At 39.9% G+C, this 22,425-nt stretch overlaps 1 protein-coding gene across 10 annotated transcripts in view; it reads left to right on the forward strand.

Moving 5' to 3' along the window:
* The window catches only part of tns1b (tensin 1b), a 220,959-nt gene that overhangs the window by 15,258 nt on the left and 183,276 nt on the right, over positions 1-22,425 (forward strand). Inside the window, exon 1 of one of the 10 annotated variants that reach the window (XM_083922290.1) lies at positions 9,983-10,113. The exons of the other annotated variants lie outside the window; for them this stretch is intronic. Coding sequence (XP_083778416.1) covers positions 10,099-10,113 — 15 coding nt within the window. The 5' untranslated portion in view covers positions 9,983-10,098. Of the gene's footprint in view, positions 1-9,982; positions 10,114-22,425 lie in introns of those variants that run through there. 10 annotated transcript variants of the gene reach the window in all.

Raw genomic sequence — 22,425 nt, forward strand, 5'->3', positions numbered from 1 at the left:
GTGTATCGTGATTTACTGTCATGAATAAAATTGTTTCAAAAAATATCCGCCTCTCTTTACCACAAATCGCACCCGGTGTTTGACAAACATTATTATATTTCCGTGAGAATTATTCAATAATCTGCAGGTTCATAAGATAGACAAACAACAGCCTATTATTTTTAGGCAGCTTTTTGTTTATCAGCTTTTTAGGTTTCAGGCTAAGTCACCTTTGAAATAAAGAAATGTCGACTTCCAGTCTGCTTTGGGTCCGCCGTATAAGTCAAAATAACAACAAAATTATTAATTTTGTGTCAATATTGTGGTCTACATTATTTTGATTCAGCTCTGGAAGTTAAAATGTTGCCATGGAAATGGAGGAGTACGCATAGTGTGCTGTCATGCTGATTTTGTAGCATATTCTAAATATCAAGTTGATTAATTAGATAACATGGTCAGTTCTACTTGTATAATTCTTGTTACTTACATACAATATATACCAATAACGATATATCAGCAATACGGTATAGGTTGGTTTATCAGAATAGCTCTTGTGTCATGTTGTTTTTACTTTGTACACTGTGCACTGTAGCTATGGGACATAGGCAACTGTATGTAACATCCATATTATAAACACTCACCAGAGATAAGCAGCAAGTAGGATTGAATAACAGCAGCAATAAGTGTCAAACATAAAAGCTTTTCCTTGCAACTCAGACCTAATTTCTTAGGTTCTACATGGACTTTCCCAGGACGCAATAATAGGTTATTGGATTACCTAAATTGAGGGGTTTTGCGCTTTAAGCCCACTTCATTTTTTTTTTAACAATACAGTTGTCCTAGAAGTTCTGAGAACATAATCTGCTACTTCTTTGCCTTCTGCGTGCCTGTCTGCCCTGGCAAGCCTTCATGGCATGACTCTGAAAATAGCCTGAATACCTCCACATCAGTGTATTGTGTTGCAAATGGCTGTTTGTAACTGTGTAGAAACTGAGGTCTGAGGCTAATATTCCCTTGGGTATGCTAGGTTAACACCCCTTGACAAAATAGGATAGCTAGGTTGAGCCATAGTAAAATGAGTCACTGTAGTGACAGAAATAACATATCACTGTTGTAAAGTGGCAGCTGTGACAACAACTTGACCTGTATTGTACAGCAGTAACCTTTGAAGAAGTGTTTATCATGAAATGTGGGTGGGTTCTTAGTGGATGAATGTAGTTATTATGATGAGAAATGCTTAAGTCTAATGTTTCCTGCAGAACATTATTACTTTATCTGAGTTTTCTGCACATTGATGTACATCTGTATTTAGATAAAAATATTTTTGTATATTTGTTATATGTGTTTATGAAAAACCTCAGAATGTTTCACTGCTCTGCTTTCTTTGTCCTAAAAGGTTTGACATCCCTGTCCGAGATAACAGTAATGGATTTAATAGTCTGTACTTAGATAAAATGCCTTTAACAGTATTAGATGAAAGCCGGCAAACTGTTTTAATGGCTGCATTATCAGTTAGCAGTTCCTTCCACTGCAACACTGTTACTTATCACTTCACTGGGTAACATTCCTTTCTCTGTATTTTCACTTTTGTGTCTTTGTTGTTTTGCGTGATTGTCTTGTGTCTGAGCTCTACTGTGGCCAATCCCTTAACACCTGCCATCTGCATTCTTATAGGCTCTGAGATTAGTATTCCCAGGAGACCATATAGGGCCAAGGCATTCATTCACACTACCCAAAAGAGAATGTATGCTATCAAAGAAGGTCTTTATTTTGTTTTTTTTATTTTTCAATTGCAGGAAAGAGGTTTGATTGATACTATTTTAGCAGAAACATTTTCATGTCAGGCATTTCTTCCCAACCAGTCATCCCTATAGGGATGAATGATGAATACATGATGTCTTGAAGAAGCCAGTTCACAGTCAGTTTTTTTGGGCTGCTCTTAGACATGAGCAGATGACGGCATTTACGTCACGTGGACCCAAAAGGGACCCTCGCGGACATGCAAGATCAGAAGGTATAATTTCAGTTTAAGAGTTGCTGTCTTTGTTACCACCATTGCCAGTGAAAATCTATCTAAGGTGACTCAAGCAGTTACTCAGTTACATTTATTCACATTACATAATTTAATTCTAATGAAATGGCTGCAAGAAATGTTAGCTAAGGTAGTGTTAACTTACTAATTACCATTTGACAAGTGGACTACCATCTAGTGAAGCTAATGTTTTGTGGCACATTCAATCATGTGGTAGCCCAGTGCTGTCATATGTGGCCAGTACAATCATACACAAATAACTTTATGACAGTGGCGATTGCTCTAAAGACTGCACTAAAATGTCACCAAAAAAATAAAATAAAATGGTGAAATATGAACTGTTGTGCGTACATCTCATTGACTAAATAGGCGCTAGAAAGCCTTCATCTTTTGTTTAGAATCAGCTCCTTATCACAGGTAACCGGAGCAACTTCCTTCTCATTCATCCCCACAGCACCACAGCACCTTACACAGTCGGTCGCTCAGCTTCTACTGACTTCAGTGGGGAAGTGTAGAGTGGGTTGTGCCACTGCAGAGACACTAGACGCTCATTGGATAAATGTTGGGGTTCGTCGCGTCCATTGGACGCTCAGCGTCTCTTGGGGTCTATGCGGCAGTGGGCTGGCCCGGACGCTCGGCTTCTGCATGATGATTGGATGAGCTGTCTGAGGCGGAATCCTTTTTTGATTGACAGCTAAATGAGCGAACCAGCTATCTTGAAGAAAAAACATCCAGCGGAGCATTTTCCAAGTTTTTCATTCCGTTGTTCTGAACTGATCTGGAAACTTTACCGATCCCCAGAGACTTTGTCTTTGTTAAAAAAACAACTAGCGTTCTGTTTGGCAACTCTGTTCTGTCACTCTGCCGTTTCTTACCCCAATGAGCAGTGGCAGCTGCGGAGCTTCTCCCCCCGTCACAATCACTCACACTCACACTCACACTCACACTCACACTCACACTCACAGGCAGTCACACTTCACAGTAGCCTGGCGCAGCAGCTCCAGCTGGGCCGAGGCAGTTTAAGCAGCCTCGCTCTGCTGCCATTGAGAGGACACTGGTCAAGTCCCTGGAAAAGACGCCTAGATGGTACGACAAGGTCACAGATCGTTTTATTGAAAAGGAACGAAGGGTAGAATTTACATATAAATAAACAAACACATTTATAGCAGCTACCACTGCTTTATGAGTATGTTGAACGTTGTTGTAACATTGTAACGTACATTTAATATACATTAGCTTGGTGGCTGCAATAAGCCACTTTTCATAGTAGCCCATAAGATATTGTAAATTACAAAGCAAAAAAAAGAAGCGATTACTCGATAAATTATACTGACGTCTAAATCAAGTACTTGAGCCCCATCCCTAATCCATATGTTCTACATCTGCTGCCAGATGCAAGTAGTAAAACATTTACTGCATCATACCATAACATTGCCATAAAATGATGTTCAGTGCCAGAACAAATGCTAAAATTGTTTGTCGAATGTTTGTAATTTCACCGGATAATTTCAGATCAAATACTTATTTTCTCCCTACATTATAGTGGTAGTTCAGCCGTAGTCCGAGGATAATTAGACCTAATGTGACAAAAATCGAAAAATACTTGACATTTTTTAGTGAGATTTAGTTGATAACTTTGGGAAGTGTCCCAGAACAGTTAATCCCAAACCTCTGATACTGAGCTAAATACCAAGAATGATTTGCAAATGCTTAAATAAAAAGTGATATGTTAAGCAGAATATATCACTTGTTGTTTGACTAAAGTCTGTTCAAGTCTTTAAATCTGCAAAAATCAAACACCGCAAGATGACAGAAACGTGTTTGCTTCACATTCTCTCAGAGACTGGCCAAACATTTGCGTTTCCACAACTCTTTTATCTGCTGGGGAAAACCATGTGATACTGTTTGCTTGATGTCTGGGTTGGTCCCTACCATTTTGACTGGGGACATGAGAGAGGAAGGAAGACAACCAATAAATACATTCCTTCTCTGAAATGGTGGCTCGTAGCCAAAACAAAGGCAGAGTGGTGTATTTTATCTGAAGACAGTTTTCTTTAATGCACCATGGACTTCAAAGTAGTTCATGACTACTCACAGTATGATGCTGTGCTTTTTAACCAGCAGGTGGGGACATAGCCATGGACTTTTCTACCTTTCAAACTGTGATTTACCTGAATAATTGCTTACAAATGACAATGGACTAAAAAGGTGTCATTTTTAATGTTATTTAAATTAGTGTTAAATGATGTATAATTTAAAATAAACCCAGGGGTTTGTATCTTTACAGTAGTCCTCTACCTCTCTTAACCACTGTTACCATTTCAATGGCAATGTAAGCACATGACAAAACAACAACCACCAACGCTTTGATTTAAATGCTGCTGATATGGTGCACAGAAAAATGAGACGTTACCTTTTTTTCCAGCTGAACCCTACCAATGTAACACCGCTGAGATGCCTTTTTTTATAGAATTATTTTAGCCATTGAAAGTGACAGGCACAAGTAGGAAGGACAGTCAGTATTAAGATGATTAAGAATCTTTCTTTTTTTTTTTGAGGCACGGGGGGGGGGGGGGGGGGGGGGGGTATTGTGTATATGTGTTCCGAGGCTGTGACACATCATGTAGCTCCTAAAAAGAAAATGCTACCAAGTTATAAAATGTACTGAAAGAGAAGCCCCTTTTCTTCTAAAGCAATGAATGATTCCAATGTAAACACTATTAAAAAGCTCCCATGCCGCGGTGATGGCTATGTAATGTGCTATCACTCTTCTGCAACAGGGTTTGTTCTGAGAAGTTAATTCAATTAAAGCAGACAAAAGGCCACTGGCACCAATAAAGTTTGGGTGAAATGTGAAGCCATGCGATGGACACACACACACACAGTCTTGTGGCTAGTCGAGCGTGATTTACATTTGCATAATGCCAAGCTTCAGGGCAGGCTCACCATCGCCATGGGTTACAGTTGGTGCTGTGAAGAAATTCAGCTCTGCGTTTAGTGGGTGTATCTTGTCTAAAACTGACAAGCGGGGTGTCCTCACTACCACCACCACACACAGACAAAGACACACACACACACACACACACACTTTTGTATTACTATACTTGTAAATAACCGGCTTGCTTCCTAACACCTATAAACCCTTATCTTGACTCTCCCCCCTACAACCTTGATCTAAATCTAAACTTTAATTTAAATCTTATTTCAGTCTTAACCCTTAATTAAAAAATCCCAGAATTGTCATTGCTGCTCAGATTCTTTGAGAGCTCCCTCAGAGTTCAGAGCCTGTTCCGCCAACTCTAAGAGCGTGCTCACACTGTCCTCCCGGACCACGACCCGGACTTTAGGGTACTTGTCCCCCCTCCTTCTCCCCCCCGCGCCCCAGCCCCGTTTGTACTCACACTGCCAGGGCCGGCCAATGCTTCTTGCTGTCCATACGCCATCACGCCGTAACACGTCACACGCATTGATCGCGTGTGTGTGGCTTTGTTTACAAATCTTTCCACAGACGTCAGAGTTTTTGTGCGTCTTGTCGACTGTTTTTGAATATTTTCATCCGACCAAATCTGCAGTAAACACTCCACCTCCGCACCACACCAACATGAACCTTTCACCGCCAGTTTTGTTACTTTGGTATCTCTAATTAAACTATAGTAGTAAATAGAGAGTTTAACCTGAAAGCTAACGTGGTTTCGTTCGCAACATGCAGGACAAAATTTGTCATCCTTTTTGATTTTTCCTTGGCCTAATTGGTCAATTGTGTAAGCAGTGTATTACGACCCATATTTACGTTTGTTGTTAGGTGACGTAGTTAGTGGTCGTAGTTATTATGGCCAGTGCAACGGAGGAAGTCAGGTGTCAAACAAAAAGAGGACTTTCAGGACACAGGACACCACCATGAAAGTGGTGATGTATCAGAAAATGTCTGCTGTCAGACAGGTAGCTGATACATAACCCTAACCAAGTAGTTCTGTTGCCTGAACACAACAATGTAGTTCCATTTCACAACATTAAACGTTTAACAACGTTAAAGAGAACAATCATATATGTTCTTTTGGAAGTCATTGGCAAACAACCTAGTCTGTTGTTAAGTTATGAGGACTGGCTTTTTCTGCAGTTTTTGAACGACAATCACTTGCAAAACGTGACTATGCCACCATTTGCGACCTGCATGTAAACAGTGTTCAGGAACTTTTGTGAAATAGGCCCCAGGATGCCTCCCAGAAATCTTCATTATAGAATAGTATACTTAAATGGACTGCTTTGTTTAATAAGCTGCCAACGATACTCAAACCATAATCAGTGGAAAAAAACAATCAGATGCATGGACTTCAAAAATGAGCGTGCCTAACTAAAAGTTGATAAACTGAGCTTTCATGCAGTTGTTCAAAGTTATTTTTGCACTCATTCATGTTTTCCAAATTCCTTCTTTATTAGTCATCACCCCAAGATTGTATAGACATATACCATAAATCTTCTGGGATTATACTTTTACTATTATCACTGATAATCTGCCAGCATCATTCCACATACTACAGAATGTACAGTATAGACTTCATGCGCTCCCAAAGGAAGTTCTAATCCTCTGGTAATGCCGCTATGTTTGTTGGTATGAGATCATTGAACACACCCTGTGTGCAGTTAAAGAAATGTTTTAGGGATTTTCAGTTATTTATTTGTGGTTTCATCACCATGTTTACAGCCTTTTCAGTGGCTTTAGCCATGTTGGGTTTCGACCGCTAAGAGGAAGCCATATAGTTTGATCTTTATTTAAATGATGCTGACATTTGGTGATTGTGGAGAAAAGAGGCCAGACGGGACAGTCAGTGTTGTGATGTGTTGGTGCAGTAAGCCTGAACCAGTCATCTGTACTAAAAAAACAACTTGCGTTAATGTGATGTCCATGTGGTTTAATCACAAATGACAAGTGTGAGGTCATGCAACATGCGCTTCCAATTTAAACCCATGCCTTTTGCCTTATCCACACACATGGCAGGGAGTGCTCACACAACACACAGACTTTTTTGACACTCCTTTGGCAGCAGTATTCACAGAGGCCGATGGCTTAGCACTTTGAGGAGCGATAACAATCGGCCAGAAAGTAAAACCCCCCATGTTAAAACCTAAGCACACAACGCACACTTTGATCCAGTTGAGGGGGGTTTGGAAGGGCTTTATGAAGAATGAACATTATATGGCTTAGGATCAGGGCTTTCACAATGTTTACAATGAAGACACAGTTGGGATCCCTCTATCTACATACACATTCATGGACAGAAACTCAGTTAACAATGGAATTTTTAATGTTTACTGACATTATGTAGTTATTAAAGGGGAATTTTTATATTTTTCAACCTGGACCCTGTTTCCCCGTGTATTTCTAATTGACTAATGGCAATAACGTGATCGCTGCATCCTCGCCGCTTCCAATAGGGCTGCGATGTTGACCAGGGTGATGATGCCAATATACATCCACTAAAAGTGCTTGTTTTTACAACTGACAGGCTCAGATTATTATTATTAGTGTCTGACTACTAGGGCTGCCCCCAAATAGTCGACCAAGAACTGGTCGACCAAAAAATCATCAGCAGCCCAAAATTTCATTGGTAAATTGGTCGCAGTTCACTCATGTGAACCTATAGCACGCGGCTTTGCACACTTGTTAAATAATGGTTATTAGTTATGGAGAATTACAGTATGTTTTTTAGTCACGACTAATTGATTAATCGCTCTAAATCATGACCACTGGTAGACCAAGAATATCCTTGGTCGGGGGCAGCCCTACTGACTACATTATGATGTGTAGCTACTGGTGATGGTCAGCACACTAATAGCATTAGCCTACTTTTGCTCTGCAGCGCTCCACTCTTGGAACAGCATTTTTCTTTGGCAAAATGTGCTTTGTCTTTTCTTCTTTGTCTGGCAGTAGTGTCCCAGTCAAACTGCAGACCTGATGGCCTGTAAGCTGCAGTGAATCCAGAGGTAATGTTGGTCTATAAAAACTGCGTGAAGTGGAACTCGACATCTTGTTGGCACAATTTGGAAATACACAAACACGGACCATTTTTTTAATTTAAAATATTTTATAACACAAATCTATGCTTTGCAAAAAGCTCTCCCTGCCAACGTTTCTCTCTCTGAAGTTCCACTCCGGTGTCGTCCGGCAACATATGAGATTTCAGATTTAATGACGACACTTCATCATCTTCCATCCTTAAATAATGTAGTCAGACACTTAACAACTTGAGCCTGTCAGTGCCAAAAAGAAGCACTTTTAATAGACATACAGCACTTGTAAAGCTGTAAAGCACTTTGTATCTTTATGAAAATACTTTTACTGTGAAAAGACACGAATCCTGGATTTTTATCGATTAGTTAATGATTAACATGTGGTAGCATTGAATTATGACTCTTGGATCAGTGTACTTTCAATGTATGTGCTCTGCTAATAGGCCCTCCTCTGAGACATGGGCTGCCTGTGTCTCCAGCAACGTAAACAGTGCTTCTTTCTTCAAAACCTTAAGAGAACGTTAAAAATCCTATTGAGAGACTAAGCATACACTGGAAGAATGTTAATGTCAGATGCTACTCCTCTTCCTTACCCTGAATACTCTGCTTCCTAAATTCCCTCTTAGCTCATGGACCAGTGGCAATGAATCTGTCAAGTCTGAGGTGGTTATCCATTAAGGGTCCGTTAAAAAACAATGGAGCCTGTTTTTGTGGGAGTTACTTGGTTAGGGGACCTGTTGCAAAGGGGTGACCTCTTGACCGCAGCTGCCAGCACCTCCAGTGTATTGATTAATTTGCCAGGAACAGTTTTCTACCTAGGATAAATACAAAACGTAAACACAGTGAGCCAGAGACAGTTCATTTTCTTTTATTTTCATTTAAGTTAAAATGTAGAAAATCTTACTATTGACAGTAAATCAATAAAACAAAGTGCTTGAAAGTTGGCAGCCCAGATGTGTTATCTTTGGCATCTATTAAGCACATGTCCGATTGCTAACAATATTGTATAATGTAGGGCCGGTTATTCAGTATATTAATTTATCCCCTTCCAATGGAATCGTATTGTGATGAAATCATATATTGAGATATTGTGATACAAAATTCCATCTAAAATGACAAGCACAAACAAAAGCCCGTTCATTGGTGTCAAATATTTTGAGGGAATATATTTTAAAGATTGTACTTTTATTTTTGTATCACACTATTTAAATGCAAGCATGTAAACACAGTAAGTGTATACATGGAAAAAAATATTGATTTTCTGTATAATTTCCCTTTATTTTGCACTTTTGTTAAAATAAGAAAACACTCAGTACTTTTCATTTGTCAAGTATTTAATTCACACAGGAGTGAACTAATAAAGGCTTTACCTTGTGGTTATTTCTTAAAGACTATTTATTTATTGAATGAACGAAACATGTTTTAGCTTGACACGTATCGTTATGGAGATATGAAATGACATGTATCAGGATAGAAGATTTGACATAACACTCAGCCCTAGTTTATTGTAATGCTAATTCTTGCACACAAATGTTAAAGAGAACAAATTAATTTTTTTCTCTCTCCATGATGCTGTATAAAACAGAGCATGAGAGTGGATATTGGAGCTATGGATTGCTAACGTTAGCCATAACAAATTTATGTTAGGCTGCTGTCATAAAAATCAAACCCCCTCTGTTTATGACTTTAACACTGAACTTGGCAAAAATACAAGAAACTAAAAATCTCAGAGAGCAAACAACAGCTCCTGGTGTTCTCACTTTCCATGTTACGATCTCCTGACACTGGCTTTCCATCGTGTGTGTGTGTGTGTGTGTATGTGTGTGTGTGTCTGTGTGTGTGTGTGTTTGTGTGTGTGTGTGTGTGTGTGTGTTTCCTCTCCCCTTGCTAACAATGCGGCTCAGGAAGTATGTCAGGATAAGGGCCAGACTGCAAGGCTCTTTTTGGCCAGAGCATCCAAGTTTCAGGGACTATAACGTAGTCTTGGTAATCCCACAAAAGCTGGTTCAGTGTTCAAGAAAGCTGTGGATCTGTGAAAGGGAATTACTGCCCCAGGTGTCTTCAAAAGAACCTCTGCAATGTCCCTCTGGCTGGTGAGTGCTGTTACAACATGTCATTTTGAACTGTGGGTGGTCAGGGGATTTGCTCCCGTCTGGAGGTCAGTCCAACCCCGGCACACGAAATGTTGAGGCTCAGTCAAAGAACTTTTCTGGTGGTTTTGCTTGTATTTGTTTTTTAAAGGTCAACTATACTTTTAGTTGATTTCCTACTTTTTTGGCAGCAGCTGTTCTGCATTCATATAAGTGAGCTGTGATGACCAACTTGTAGTCTTGGGGCGTAACATTATAGAATATATTTCGTTTTCAACATTTGCACACTTAAGTTCTAAATAATACTATTCAAAGATTAGTTCTAACATTTTGTCGGGAGAGAAGGCAGAATTGCTCGAGTTTTGAGTGGCAGCCTTCCGCGTTAATTACAGGTTTCTGTCTCCAAAAACTGGAGGCTCCAATGCAAGACTATAGAGCAGGGAAGCTAAAGATATTAATATGTGTTTGTCTAGAGAAGAATCCTCACTATTTTGGTCTATTTATTAAAACACACGGTGCATTTTCACTTGAATGATTTTTACAGTGAGGTTGTCACAATACCAGAATGTTAAACTTTAATACAATACTAGTATGAAAACGATACTCAACCCCAGCACGGCAGGAAGAAAAACACATGGCACATTTAAATAGGATAAAATTTGTCTTTCTTTTTTATTAACATCCTGTGCACGGTGCTGGTACAGAAAAAGTCACTGAACACACACCAGTTGACTTTCTAACCTGTTGTTGCATGTGTGCAGCCTTGGGTTGAAAGTCTGATTGTAGATCTGCTTTTTTGTTATATCTTTGGTACTTTTTACACTATCGAATACTATTGACAACCTTATCTTAAAGAATGTTTTTTTCAGAATGAATGTTAGCTGATATTCTGCCCCTTGGCACTGTAACATAAACACAAGCTACAAATGTGTGGGTTCGCTCATGCCAATGTTTTGTATATTGCTCTCTGCCAGTTGTAAGGGAGGAGACAAACTAATATTGACATAAGATACATTAACGTGTGAGCTTCTTGCAGAGATTTGAAGCTTACCTGCTTGAGATAAGCAATCCATTACAATGAATATAACATGTTGATCCTCTAAAGGCTTTTTCCCAAGTGTTTCAAGTCAACATTCACCAAACTCCTTAACTTCCCTAAACTTGTAGTTAATCACTAGTTTCAGTCTGATGAAACACCTGTGCATGAGGATATTCATGACATTTCCTCATTTGCATAACTTTACCTCTTCAGCTCTGTGTTTAAGTCACAACATTGTAACCAAAGGGTACAAAGATGAATTTCACATTGTATTAGAGGACATTAAACAATTAAAAAATACTAATGATACAGCTTTAAACTCATGTCGTCAGGGCAGCGCTGTGCTGTGTTAAACATAAAGAGAGAATGGTTTAACATGATGTTAGAGTATATAACACACAGAAGGTGATGCTACAGTGTCATGAACAACAGAGGGTTAGACAGTGAGGGAGACAGTTTTCAGAACTACTGAGAGGTAGGCTATAAGTTACTGTGCCGAAATAAAGTGAAAAGTGTTGCATTCATGAGCTTTGTTGGAAAACCAAACCTAGAAAACAAGCATGGACATTTAAATAGGATGATGTGAAAACACTCACACGTCATAATGGGGTGGAAAAAAATAAATACTCAGAAATGTTAAAAGATAATGAGGTGATCTTTCCATATTACCAATGTAGCTATGGTGATATGTGCCAAAGCCCCTAACGGATTATCTAAAGCTGTTTAAGAGACAGTTCCCGTCATTTTGATTTGTCCTCTCATGTGGACAGTGTAGTGTCTACTTAGTGGAGATGAAATGCTGTGTATGCCATCTTTAATGGAAGCTGTTGTTTGTGTCTTAACCTTCGCCTTGTGTAGGATCCATTTTGACCTCAAAGACAGCGACAGTCTCCATTCTGGGGGGGGGGGGGGCAATCGGAATCATGGTTTCCAACACACTGTAGCAGATTACCTGAATGTTCTTTTCTTAGCGTCCCAGTCGGTGTTTAATCAGACAATTTAATGATTAGGTTTGTATTGAAAGGTCAATCCCCACATGGATAAATTAATCTGTGTTAAAAGGTGTTACAAATAACCAGACAGAATGATCACAATTATACAGCAATAATCAGAGCTACAATGCAAACTCAGTTTAAATCAGTGTATTACACAATGAGCTACACTCAGCATCAGAAAATGTCTTTTAAATAATTGTCCAAAAGGTCCAAATAAGGTTCTCCAACAGAAACAGAACAAAGTTAAATCAAAAATCACTTTATGGTTTCAAGCACAACAAAAGAAGAATTTCAGTTTGTTTAATTCTGTTTTAGTTGTTTTTGTAGAAGTGAATCATCTTCTCAAACAAAATAATAAAAGATCTCTGATAAGTGTCAGTTTCGTTTTCCCCGTTAGGAGTGGAGCCTCTTCCCAAACAATTTAACAAACGATCTTTGAACAAGTGAATCTCCAACGCTGTCTGAGTTTTCTAAGAATTATAAACATGCAATCGTGTAGCGACAGAATTTACATGCTGTTGTGAAAATATGATAAATTACATAAGTGTATTTAGTTTGTTTACTAAAAGGTCAAGAGCTGTTCTATAGGAAAGGGCGCAGTGTCCCTCTAATATAATAGTTGGGGAGATACTGGTCTGTCATTGACTCTTATGCAATGGTCAGCCTCAGCTGGTTGTCTGTTGTGTGAAAATGGAGGAGAACACAAGGCTTATGAACGCTAATTAACCTTCATTTAACATATCAACCCTATTCTTGGGGTCATTCCTGTAGAAAGTATTTTCGGTGAAAGTTTTGGTGAGCAGACGTAGCAGTAAGCAGTAAGTCACAGTGGCTAACCATGGTGGCTTGCTGCCAACGTTTAAAGTAATTACCCTTAGATTTAGCATAAAGGCCTACTGCTTTGTATTTTAACAAATTTTAAAATGTATATTTTGGGTTTTGAAGTAGGGTTGCGGAACATATTCTTAGTCAGTGTATTACTTACTGTAGAAGCAGATAGTACTGGCACGGAAGCTAAGCAATTTACTGCAATAGAGGTAGTAGCTAAACTATTTTAGCTACATGAAAGAGGCACACATAATAAATCTGTATCAGTTTAGGTGTACTCTATATTTAGAATATTTTCAAAAACAGCAATTTTACTTCACAGAACACAGGAGTTGCTGGTCTACTGCTGTCTTGATCGGTTAGTTAGTTAATTACTGCTGTTAGTTCCTTACCCTCTAAAACACCAAAGTCACACAATAACACAAACAAACTAGCCGATCGAGGCAGAGGTAGACCAGCAACTCCTGTGTTCTGTGAAGTAAAATTGCTGTTTTTTTTAATGAGAGTCTGGTGACGGCTTAATGTAAACTCAAACAGGGCTTTTGACAGCGAGGTAAAGTGGTGAAACGTTTTTCAGTATAGCCTAATGTTAACACTTAAACAGACCCTGTTTTTTTAGGTGGTTCTCTGAACTGGGGACAAGCCAACTGCCATCGTAGTCTGTAGCAATAAAGTAATAAAGATAGATATAGTCAATAAAGTAAATAGATATGCTTGTGTGTTATCTTACGCAGGTCGTCCTCCATCCCTCAGTAGAAGAAGGCAGAGGGATGATAACATGATCCTGTTTGAGGTGTAACAGCTGGTTTCTGGTCGGTGTCAGAAGTTTCACACAAAATTCACACAAGGTATCATGGGGGGCTTGGAATCAGGTGAATCGAGGCTCATTTTATTAATTACACGTCATGATGTTAGGGGGGCATTTACATGAAGAAGACGTATTCACACAGTCTACATACTTAATGGGTGTTCCTGCAGTTTTTTTCAACTAAGTGAAGAAAGACAGAGTTGGCACTATGGGACCTTCATACCTTTTCATCACCTTGGCCTACATCCCGTTCATTCTGCCTTGTCTGAGCTTTTATGAGGCAGCTGATGACTGCTTAGAGAGGCCTTTGGTGTTTGAGGCCAGTAGATAATGATGCTGCTTGGAAGGTGAAATGGTCACTGTGGGCACTTTGTGTTTGGCGGGTGCTTCAGTAGATTGTAATTAAAGGTTAAATAGCTCACCCTGCCCTTTGGAATTTATTATTTACCCCCTCCCCCCAACAGCTGTTAAATTTTATATTTACCTCTGATTTAATGGTTTCACAAAGGCCATATTCATTACCAAAAATGTGTGACATTTCTCAGATTTCTTAATCAGATTCACTTTGAATAACATGAATGCATCTAGATACTTTTAAGAGACATCTCCTGTCATTTCATGTAAGAAAAGTGTTAGTCCTCAGAAGGTGTCACACTTTTTTAAAGTCGCCCAGAGCACTAAATCTGAAACTTTTGGGTTTCATTGAATCATTGAAATTTGGCTTTGGAAAAATAATTCAGATTTCCAAATGTTACCATTGCATGGCATCACATTCTGAATATTCTTTATCAATTCTCACCAGACAACATTGTTATAGGTTAGCCTGGTAGTATCACTTGCATGTAGTCACTGAGGTTTGAACCAGGGCCTGGGGAGCTTTCTAGTTCTTTGTGCCTTCTATCTAAAGAGGATTTGGGCTGACAGCCGGGATTATCACTTTCCTTAGAACAGGATTTTTTTAATGTGCACTTGGACTTAAATTTCCCATGATGGCCAATTTGCCAAAACTGTTTCCATCTGCCGACTTAAGATAGAGCAACGCCTGTGCTATGTTCAAAGATGAAATAATCTTTCACTTAATTCCCCCATGGCTTTCTGCCTTGTGATTCCATTTGCTAAGCTCTCAATCCAAAAAAGTAGACGCCTTGGATCAATAGAGGGAGGAGCAGGAGATAATTGTTGCATTTATCACAGCTACTTTATTGAAGGCAATAACATGAAATGTAATACGCTATTTAAACAAATGGGCCTCAAATGCAAATGTTATTATTGGCTATTAGTTAATGGCATTTTAAATTAGTTTAACCTTTCTAGCAGGTACAATATAACAGACTCTGGATATAAATGTATATTACGGGCTGTAATATACAGCAGCCATGCACATACAGGGTATAAACCTTCTCTCATTGAGAACCTTGGCACTCTATTGACAGCTGAAATACATCTGAAATATGGGATAAGGTGAGAGCCCAGCACAGTTTAATCACAGAGTGTGCGGGGAGCTGCAGTGTGGCACTGTGTCTGCACATAATAAGTCTGATGAGGAGGCTGTGCAACCTCACGCTCGATATTGAATACTAACTCAACCAGTGCGACATTTCTGATATTGGCTTGATATACGCTAGAGACCTTTATTTACAATACTAATATAGCTTTTGGTTAGAGTTAACGTTAGCCTAGACACTATTATAACATACTTTTCTTTATTGAGGCTTTTAGTACTACCCTGCGTGTTGTTGATGGGTAATATCAAATTAAATTGACAAGCGAATACCACCAGCTGTGACCAAAACATCTCTGTCAGCCCCCCATTAAAAACCATGACCGGCCACTTCCCCTTTTATTCTCTCAGGAACAATGACCCTCAACTCCCTGACCTCTAGTCTGGTTTCCTAGAACGAACAGGCCTGAAGTTGCCAGATTGAGACATGAAACCAGCCCATTGTTTGTACTGCAAAGAGGCAGGAAGTGCACATGATGTTGTACTTGCTCCTTCTCTGGAACTTCTCTGTCACTCTGCCAGTATTGTGTATCTTCTTTAACAGGACTGCCAGAGTAGTCTAACGCTGAGGCTATGCCGAAACCTTATTTACCAACATTCACCAAAGTGTCCACAGCTGACCATTGCTTGGTAAATGTCATAGGGGGTACTAGGGTTGCAAATTTTTAGCAATTAATCATAATTTAAAATGTAAAAATTTAGAGTCGGGGCTACACGGTGGTGTAGTGGTTAGCACTGTCGCTTCACAGCGAGAAGGTTCCAGGTTCCCATCCCGACTGGGGGCCTGTCTGTGTGGAGTTTGCATGTTCTCCCCGTGTCTGCATGGGTTTTCTCCGGTTTCCTCCCACCATCCAAAAATATGCACATGTTAGGTTAAATTGCCCTTAGGTGTGAATGGTTGTCTGTCTCTGTTCGTCTCTATGTGCCCAAGCGGTTGAAGATGAATGAATGAAGATTGCAACAACAAAAAATTATTCCACCAGTCAGGTTGGCCCAGTAGCCTACAGGAGACCAGTCTGTTTGAGCCTGTTTGAACCCATCCCCTCTGGCAAATCGCACCATAAAAACAAGTTTTTCAGAGGAGTTTGACTGACAGTTAGCGTTAGCCTTAGCGTTAGCGTTACAGCTAAGTAAACATGAAAGTTAGCTTACCGTAGCCATATGGGCGTGTGTTTTAATGGCGTTTCTCTCCTTTCTCTCAGTCCATGGAGTGAATGCTTGGCTTATATTGACTCTGGTTTTTGCCCGTCTCCGCTCACTCAGCTGCTGGGACAAATAACGCCCCCTTCACTGAGGCTCCGAAGCAGCTGCAGGAATGGCAAACTCCATTTCACCCAGTGCCAGCCTACAGTAGCTGCGCCGAACAACAGACAGCCCTGGCAACCAGCAATGCCCATCGCTATTGGCTGCTACAATGGAAACAAAACGTGACAGAAAGTAATTCAGACTAAATATATATTTTTTAAGGACATAAGAATATAAGAGAAACTTAAAAACAAAAAAAATGTTATGCTGCAACAAGAGAACCTAACAAATGACTCAGTGTCCCGATTTCTGCCTAATGAACTTGTTAAGAAAAAATTAACATGTCAACATGGTTGGGTGTCGGGAGATGGGACGCAGTGGGGTCTTACACCCGACCATGTCTCCCACTCAGATGGTACTGATGTTGAAAGCAAAGGAACTGGCGTGCTAGCTTTGCCAGTATGGAGAACCTTTCCGTGGTTACTTTCCACAAGCCTGTTGGCTTTGTATCCAAGGATGGCAGAGTATCCCATACATAGGTGGAACCCGATGGCTTAAGGGTAGAGAGGGCAAGACAATATAAAAAGGCTGAAAGTCCTCACTGACCTGCTCTTTGCTGCATGTTACTCCCCTCCTCTCGCCCCCATTTCCCGTCAATCTCCAGCTATACTATAATAAAGGCAAAGAAACAAAATAAATAAAAATAAAAGTTCTCAATCTTCGTGTCCATGCTGCCAGTGATGGAATATTTGTTTTCTTAAGGTAGTTCAGCTCGATCAGGGCTATGCTAACATTGCAGCTCCATAAATTCGGGACTATTTGCCCCATTCACGCAGCCTGCCAAGTAAACCAGTGTATTGAACCGAGGTGGCTCATTCTGATTACATTTTCTGTGGCCTGACTACTTACATGGCAACAATCTACAGTGGTATATATTTTTCTATTTAAGTATACAGATTATTAAATCATACAAATTCGTACACACAAATCTGCTTGCACTTGCTGGGCTCCACACTGTCAGTATAAAGGTTGCATAAACAACACTGCATTGGAGTAGAATCTCAACATTACAACATAACTATTTGTGTTTTATTCTTGACACCTTGGTACAATATGTTGCTGACCACAAGCAAACAGGAAGCAGCTTAGAATACACCCACATAGGGCAGTAGACAAATCTTACAATGTTTCCACCAAAAAAGTCAGAGGCTTCCTTCTCTCATTTCCCAGAAAGGAAATAAAGAAGGAGTCCCTGTTTAGCTTCATGATCTGGGACGAGGGTAATCTTTATTGTTCTGGAAGGATATTTAGCTTATGTGGCATTTGTCAGAACACAGAGCCAAATGTTCTGCTTTGGTTAGCTTATACCCCCCCCCCCCCCACCACCACACACAGACACACAAGTTTTTGTTTGATCTATATTTAACATTTTAGCACCATAACAGACAGAGGAGAAGAATAAAATAGATAAATAAGATACAGCAAATGAAATCAAATCATTCCATGGTCACAGGTCACAGTTGATCCTTTGTGAATGTCATAGAAACATGCCAAACCCTATGGTATGGTCGTGTCAGAGGTCCATAAGCGGTTCCCATATCCCCCTTGTTCTTTAGGATGTATGTGTATTATTCCAGTCTTAAAGTTTAATTTAGGATTTGTTTAAACAGATTAAATGATGGGGGTCTTTGTTGATTCCATTTGAGCAAGATGCCTTTCTTTGCAACATAGGACATTATGAATACACCCCTATTTCATGGTATATGTTTTTGTGTTTTCGAAGGAGATGTCAGGTGTCTTGCCTTTAAGAGCATACTTTTTTGTTCTCCTCAGTGTTTTCCATGTTGCTAGAATAATTCATTTGATGTACCCTCCACTTTATCTAATAAAGGAAAGTAGACATGCAGTTCAACTGCTGACTTGAGCCACTCAGTCTTAATATTAATTACTGAGAATGCACAAAGGCAGAGAGACTCCATTTATGATTGGTCTGAGACTGCCAATCTTCATTAGGGTCCCACTGACAGCTACAAAGGCACGAGCACACTCTGCTGAATACCTTACCCAAACACATACACATTCACACGTTTTAATCTTTTTCTTTCATATATGTACATTCATATATGTCTGTTCACTCATCTCGTCTTCCTTCTGTATATCGCTGACATAAAACAAGCAGTTATCATAACATAAGCTGGAATGTGCCTAAATCATAATTTGTATTTACATCTTAATTTTAATTGCTGGGATCAACCGTTCCACTCAACACATCCAATATTCATTTTTCTTTCATAGCTCCAAGGCTCCCTCCAACCAATGCCCCCTTTTTACATTAAATTGCAGACCCCCCTCCTTTTCCCATCACTATAAGTGCCTCCTTCTTTAACAGACGGCTCTGCCCGGTCCTCCCCACCTCCGCCCACTTCTGTTTTCCCGTCTCCTAATCTTTTTACTCCTCGTGCTTTGAATGGAAGAACCTGCAGCATCCAGAGACGGAGGAGACAGGATGGAGGATGGAGGGATGCTGTAGGGATGCTAGATAAGAGAGGGAAGGATGCATTTAGGAATGACCTCGACCACACTTTAAGGGAACTTCTAGTCACTGAAACTAAAGGAAAATACATTTTTTGGATCAGATCAGCAACCATCCCAGGATTCTCTCCAGGACTAAGTACTGGGGTTCTTCGTACCTCTGGACGCTGGTTAAGAAGGACAGGCTAGAGAGGGAGGGGAGGCGAGGAGCAAGGAGCAGCAGCTGTTGTACAGTAGAGGACGTGAGGACGTTTTCAGGAGAGAATGGGCGGACTAGGCTGGTGTCTCGCCACGGTCTTCAGTTGGGCAAAATTTTTCTTCTACTGCATCTTCCCGTTTCGGAAACGAAGGAAAAGCAAAAACAAGGTACAGCTCATATTTTAGATGTAATTTGAAGGAGGAGAGGTTTTAGAATAGCACAGGTGTTTTTCTATTTTAGTTTAACATTCATGCACCTGCATGTTGAACTGGGCTTTAGTGACTGCCAGATGTTCCTGTTTGTAATAGAGAACCACAAATGCTGCTTATTCACTGGAGCAGAGCTGCATTAGCCCTGGGTTGATTGAGACAAATGACAGAATTTTTAGGCACACTAGCAGAGTGGCTCCAGAGATGGCAATGCTGTTTGGTCTGGTGGTTGGTTGGTCCACTTTGTTCCAGACTGAAATATCGACTACTATTGAATATTGCCAGGAAATATTGTTCAGACACTCGTTGTTCCCAGTTGATGGATTCTCATGACTTTGCTGATCTTTTCCTACAGTGCCACCATGAGGTTGACTTGATTGTGATCGTGATTTTGACTAAAAAGTCTTGATTCGATGGTGATCGAATTATTCTCTTTTCCTATTGTTCCCCCATCACCTCAAAAATTCAGTTTGTCCAATACTTAAGTTTTGCAGGAATTTGGTTATAATACCCTATCATTCGCCACAGCTGTTCTGTGTGTTCTGTACTAATTAAGAAACGGTAAACTAGTATACAAGGTAATTATCACACCTGCTAAACATCATCATGTTGGCATTGTCATTTGGCGCATGTTAGCATGCAGATGTTAGCATTAAGCTCAAAGTAAGACTGTGCCTAAGAACTGCCTCACAGAGCTGCATGCATGGCTGTCGACTCTGACTGGTGTTCAAATTCAGTCTCAGTTCCTGCTGAAATACAAAACGTTGGGATTTGGATCTTTTGCAACACCCAATCTTCAAATGTCCCAACATTTCTATCTGCAGATGACGCCCAGTTAGTGATAGGCCTGCTGTGAGCACAGAGGACACACAACACACACACACACACACACACACACACACACACACACACACACACACACACACACACACACACACACACACACACACACACACACACACACACAGCTCACCTCTAATTAAAGCTGAAAGTGTTATTAGTCAATATCTGTCTGGCCACAGACACATTGAGGGTCTTTAGCATGCAACTCCCTTTCCTGGGGTTGTGCATCTTCCTCTGCTGGCACTTTGATTGTCTCTGTGCCATGAGGTGGCGTTCAGCAGGGGCAGACAAACACTTCACCTGCAGTTGGCCTCAGTTCTGCCCGGTTTACTGTGAGTGGCTAAATTGTTAAATTGTTAGCAACAGTAGCTTGTGGTTGTGCAGTGAGTTGATGACTATGCTTCTGTTTTTAATTTTTATTTAATTTATAGAAAAAAAAACATTGCAGTGATATTTCAGACACTAAACAGTAAGAAACGAACCATAAAGAAAATAAATGAATAATACAATTATTATAAAATAAAACACCCAACCAAATGGCAAGTCCTTAATGGAACTCAATCTAGACCCTTATGCTATGGGAGGGAGTGTGGTTTTAGTATTTTTAAGATACAAATGACAGCCACAAATGATGGAACCTGTCAGTTGAGCCTCTATGAGTATACTTTATCTTTTATAGATGGAGCAACTGCATAAGATCTCTATTCCACTGAATATTGACTGAGCTTTTGAGCAGCTGAGTCCCTGCCAGGTCCAGGGATGCAGTTTCACAGATGACCCTCTGCAGTGACCTCTGAAAGCAAGTTGGCTCAGCATTGACACATACTACTACCTTATATCGTTGATGTTGCAAAAAAGGCAGTGACTAACAATTAATAAATGGTTAATCATTTGACCTATATACCATATCTCTACCCAGATCAGAAAACGTAAAGGAAAAGTTTGAAAGCCCACTTTCCTAGAGCCAAAATGATCATAATCATCAAATGCTTTGTTTTACCAAACAACCCCAAAATATTCAATTTACTATAATGTTAAGAAAAGGCAGAGCAGCATATCTTTTTGAGAAGCTTGCATGAAAGAATGTTGGGATTTAAACGATAAGTCAATGATCAGAAAAGTTGCAGATACATTTTTGTATTGCAGCAATAATGACTTTTAAATTTTTCTTTAGTTCAGATGTGGTCTCCATCTAGCCTGGGAACAAGACAGATCTGCAAGCTGATGTTTTATTTGCTCTGACAGATATGTCTGCTCCCAATCCCATTCAGATAGATTAAAGCTGGCCAGATCGTGGCCAATCACAAACATTTATCTCATATGAGGCAGATTTCACTTTATGCAAAATACATGATGATGTCATTTTTGTCTGGCAAACCTTGCACCAGGGACATTACAGTACAGCAAGCATGAACCTAGCTTAGTGAAGAGGAGCACTGTTGAAAATAACCAAGATGGCTGCAGCTGATGGCGAACCTTCTGTTGAAGTACTTTTTTCAAATTCTGATGGCAAAAACGGCAACACTGGTTCACTGACATGTTGATGCTACATCATCACAGGTCATCTCTGCACGCTGTAGTCTGTTTACAACTGCCATCCGCTCTGTGCTACATCAGGTTTCGTTGCTCTGATTGGTTGTAAGTTTCCAATCACACCCAGGGGCAGCTGTTGATAATGCCTCTTGGAAACAGAAAAGAAAAGATTCCCAGCTAGGTGACGTCAGGCTAGGCTTTATCAGCTTTATCATTAAATGGTCCACTATGTTGACCAGCTTGTCTCTAACTGTCTTTCTGTTGTTTACTTCTTTAGAGCCCTTTATAAAACTAAAACCTATCTCTTAATTGTTATTTTTTTTATATCTGTCATACTAAGACTGTTACTGTATGTAATTGGTGTTGAGCAGCTCTTTTTCTGCTGCACAGAAAGTGAAAAAGCACATTGTTTGACATAAATAGAAAAAGAAGTGAGTAGTTGGCATAAACAGTCATAGCCATGTGTAAAAAAACTGTTTGTCTGCAGAGTGAAACTTCCCAATGAGGGACTGTAGGAACGAAATGACATATTGTGAAAGGTGATATGTGGGAATTGTACAGAAACCCTCCTGAAACACCAAAG

The sequence above is a fragment of the Echiichthys vipera genome (genome assembly GCF_963691815.1).
Source record: "Echiichthys vipera genome assembly, chromosome: 10".
In the NCBI taxonomy this organism is placed as follows: Eukaryota; Metazoa; Chordata; class Actinopteri; order Perciformes; family Trachinidae; genus Echiichthys; species Echiichthys vipera.